This window comes from Cryptococcus neoformans (genome assembly GCF_000091045.1).
Source record: "Cryptococcus neoformans var. neoformans JEC21 chromosome 6 sequence".
Taxonomy (NCBI): Eukaryota; Fungi; Basidiomycota; class Tremellomycetes; order Tremellales; family Cryptococcaceae; genus Cryptococcus; species Cryptococcus deneoformans.
The window spans coordinates 1324624-1328289 of NC_006691.1; the positions used below are offsets into that span (position 1 = coordinate 1324624).

The following is a 3666-nucleotide window of genomic DNA, read 5'->3' on the forward strand; positions in this document are numbered from 1 at the left end:
CCTCTTCTCCTGACCTAAATCCCATAGAGAACGGATGGTATCTCTTAAAGCAAAGGTGGCGGCTTCCCCAGAGTCGGTGCATCTCTTGACGAGCTCTGGGAACAAATACAGAAGGCGTGGGATGAGATCGACCTGGAGCAGATCAGGGATCTCATAGATGAGATGGAACAGAGGCTTGTAGCGGGCGGTATGGAAAGCGAAAGGGAAGTCTACCAAGTACTAGATTATTGTAAATTATACATAGAATCTGCCTGTGTATTTGGTTTGCCCGGAAGCATGCATTGTAAAATGATACATGCAATCGATGCTGTTAGTATAGGTAGAAAAAGGGGATCAAAAGGGGGGAGAGGGTACATTCTTTTCCGTAGGTACCAGTACATTAGCAAACTGTGAGCGAACATATTCGCCAAGCACCCGAATTTGATGCGACACCCCCTCCCCCCCCCCCCACAAAGCAATGATCACCATCGCCACAATGAACGTCTTTGCTATAATAATGATTCGTGTTAAGCCAATGTCGAGCCGAAGTCTTTGGTGATCAAAGTCCCATCCGTCGCATTATTATCAATTCTGTTGCTCATGCCGATTGATCGCCTGACCGAAGGAGACATGCATGGAAATTTATGACTTCTTGTTCTTTGGGAATTAAGACCCTACAAAAACTATTACAATAAACCCTACTAGCAATGACAAAATGAAAACTCTCCATAGGCTGCTGACCCGCAAGCTCTTTTACAATCCAAGATTTCTTATAAAACATACATGAACATGGGGTTCCTGTAGATTCTGGTCAGCCGTAACTCTGATAATCTGTCATCCGACACTTACTCAAAGTCCGTCATATCATCGAAAGAGTTGACGTTCAAACTGTCCATATCCTTCCCCTGCGCTCTCATAATCTGAGCAAGCTCGGCCTTGTAAGCCTCGGCCTCTTCCATGGACATGATAGACATGTCTTTGAGGTTCGCAGGAAGACCCAAGGCAAGTCGGCGAGCTTCCTGGCGCCTGTTGAGGAGCCTGAGGTACACGCCCATTAAGATGACGAGGATGAGGAGGATACACCAGCAGGCAATGTCGACGTAGAGACCAGTATGGTAATGAGGTGCCCTGAAGAAGTACATAAGATAAATGCCTATTAGAGTGAGAAATGAAAATACTACTCACTCTCGTGAAAGGTAGACTTGAGGGCCGACAATCTAAATTCTGAGGATTAGTTTTTTATCGTAAAGAGGCGGTATGAAAAGTCCACTCACGTTGCCGACAGTGAGAGCGCCAAACATAGTAGCGGTAGTGAGGACTCGCTTGGTGGTACCAGCAGAGTTCAAGTTACACCAGCTGATCAACAAAGGCTCTGTTTTAACGTCAGCTCAGACATAACTTTGTGCAGTGGCGCCGTCATCACTTACGAAGGGCAGAAAAGAGGTAAGCGACATAGTAACTGGCCATGAGTCCACCAGTCTTGGTGCTGGGAACTTGGGTCAATGCACTGGCACCAGCAATCGGGAAGAGGCAGACAACACTATGAGCTCTTCGTCAGCTTCCTACGTGCATGTAATCTCTTGTCAACGAGTATAACTCACGCAATGACGGGCCAACGGAGCTTGATTTTGTTTGTCACGTAGATGGAAACCAAAAGAGTAATGATACCGATACCACCCGGAGGCATTTGGAGCAAGATAGTCGTGAATGTGTCGAAGCCGAAACCCTTGGTGATAAGACCGCCGAAAGCTCCGATACCACCGGAAGGGCAAGCGCAGCAGAACCACATTGCCGCCCACATGTATGTCTTGGGGTCCTTGTAAGTCTCCCAGAATTGGTCCCATTTGAATTTGGAAGCCTATGCGCAACATCAGTTAACTCAAATGCTGATATTGAAAGTATGCATACCTTGGTACCAGTGTTGTTCTCAGCAAGTCGGTCAATGGCGATGAGTCGGTCGTTACCCTTCTTCAAAAATCGAGCAGTAGTAGGAGAGTTGGGAAGCAATATCCAGACAACAGGCACAAGAACCAAGCTGAAGCCACCCATGAAGAGGAAGATACCCTGGTAAGACTTTATCTTGTCTGAGTTATCGCAAGCTTTGCCGATAGCATAAGAGAGCAAAGGACCGAAGATCGCAGCAAAAGAGTTGGCGATCTGAGTAGACAAGTTAGCAAATAGATAACTAGACGGGTTGTCAAGTGCTTACTTGGTAGGCAATGGTTCGATAAGATTGCTCTCGTCGAACCCACCACATTTGGGTGATGAGAATGAAAGAGGGCAAGATGGTGGCCTCAAAGACACCCAAAAACATACGAGCCAAAAGAAGGCCAGTAAAGTTCTTTCCGGCAGCTGTAGCCATGGTAACGATACTCCCTGCAACATGGCTTTAGCTGCATGTCTGTTAACTCACTGTGTGACTTACAGGCAGTCATGTTGAACATCACCCAGTACTTAACAGGGAAGACAATAAGAGCATAGGAAGACAAAGGCTGGCAGACAAGTTGCGCGCAGTAGCTGTATTGTTCGTTAGTCATGTGGCTCATCGCTCTCTCCTTTATTTTGGCTTACACGACACTGGAGAGCCAACTGTACTGAGTGCCAACCAAGTTGGCCTCTGTTTGCAGGTCGAAGACTGCAGCGTAACTGACACTTGCCTTATCGAGCTGCGAGATTTTCCGAGTAAGATTCCATAATGCCAGCATTTTGACCAGTAACCTACCTGTTGAATAAAATAAACGAGACACATGGGCAGACAGACGTAGAAATCAATTAGTCGCAGAATCCTCTTGTTGTCGGCGTGTGTGTACTCGACGTGACCACCGGCTTCTTCCAAAAGCTTTGCGGCATCATCGAGCTGCGTGTTAATGGTACGCTTCTTACGACCCTTCTCCATGTCATCGCGAGTGACGGTGTGAGCGACTTCGACGTGCTCTGTGAGCACCTTCTCGTCCTCCATAGATGAGTCGAGATGCTTGATTTCGGAAGTCATCGTTGGTTAGTGACTGTTTGAGGTTTGAAAAGAATTCCATGTTTGTTCGCCGCTGATTTGTCTTATATACATCTCTGTCCGAAAACAATTGACTCTTTGTCCCGCAATAAACATGACCGGGCCGTTGAGTCAGTCATTCCGACATGGACAGTTCCGAATCGTACTCGCAACGGCCCGCTTTCTGCGCTGGACTTGGCAAAGAAAGGATGTTTGAATGATGTGCCTTCTTTTTCCTCTGTCTTTCCACCATCTGTCATGTTGTTCCTCCATCAATGCACTTTTTGCTAGATTGGAGTCCCCGCTGGGGCCGCGTCGGGATCGGCAAAATAGAGTGAGCCCCACGGGGTGCAATATGCCTTGTCCCTTCGACAAATGATCTTTTCTTCACAATGGATGATGATTAAGGATTAAACATACTGCGATTGTTAGAAGTGCGTCTATTTTCCGGACGCCGATACGCCGAACACCGCAGCCCCTTTCGTCATGGATTATGCCTGCTAACAAGGCCTTGAGCTTTCTCGTTATGCTGTTTGCTGAGTTCTGCCCGTGTCCCATGCACTCGGCTATTACGAAAGGGTTAATAAACCGTCCGGTTGTCAATCAAGCTGAGACTGTGCGCGTGACTGCCGTTCCTGGCCGCTTTGCTTCTGTCTTTTTGTGATCGGTTCCAGGCACCAAATTTGTGTTTGCACTTA

At 47.3% G+C, this 3666-nt stretch overlaps 1 protein-coding gene across 1 annotated transcript; it reads right to left on the bottom strand.

Moving 5' to 3' along the window:
- Nucleotides 1-469: 469 nt before the first annotated feature.
- On the bottom strand, nucleotides 470-3352 carry CNF04560 (conserved hypothetical protein). Its single transcript, XM_571420.2, has 11 exons — nucleotides 2702-3352; nucleotides 2551-2645; nucleotides 2405-2496; nucleotides 2189-2355; nucleotides 1888-2136; nucleotides 1581-1837; nucleotides 1407-1519; nucleotides 1254-1351; nucleotides 1165-1196; nucleotides 829-1107; nucleotides 470-777 (listed from the first exon to the last, which is right to left on the bottom strand). Exons 1-11 carry the CDS (start codon nucleotides 2969-2971, stop codon nucleotides 750-752), a joined length of 1680 nt encoding a protein of 559 aa, XP_571420.1. The 5' UTR covers nucleotides 2972-3352; the 3' UTR covers nucleotides 470-749.
- Nucleotides 3353-3666: the final 314 nt, after the last annotated feature.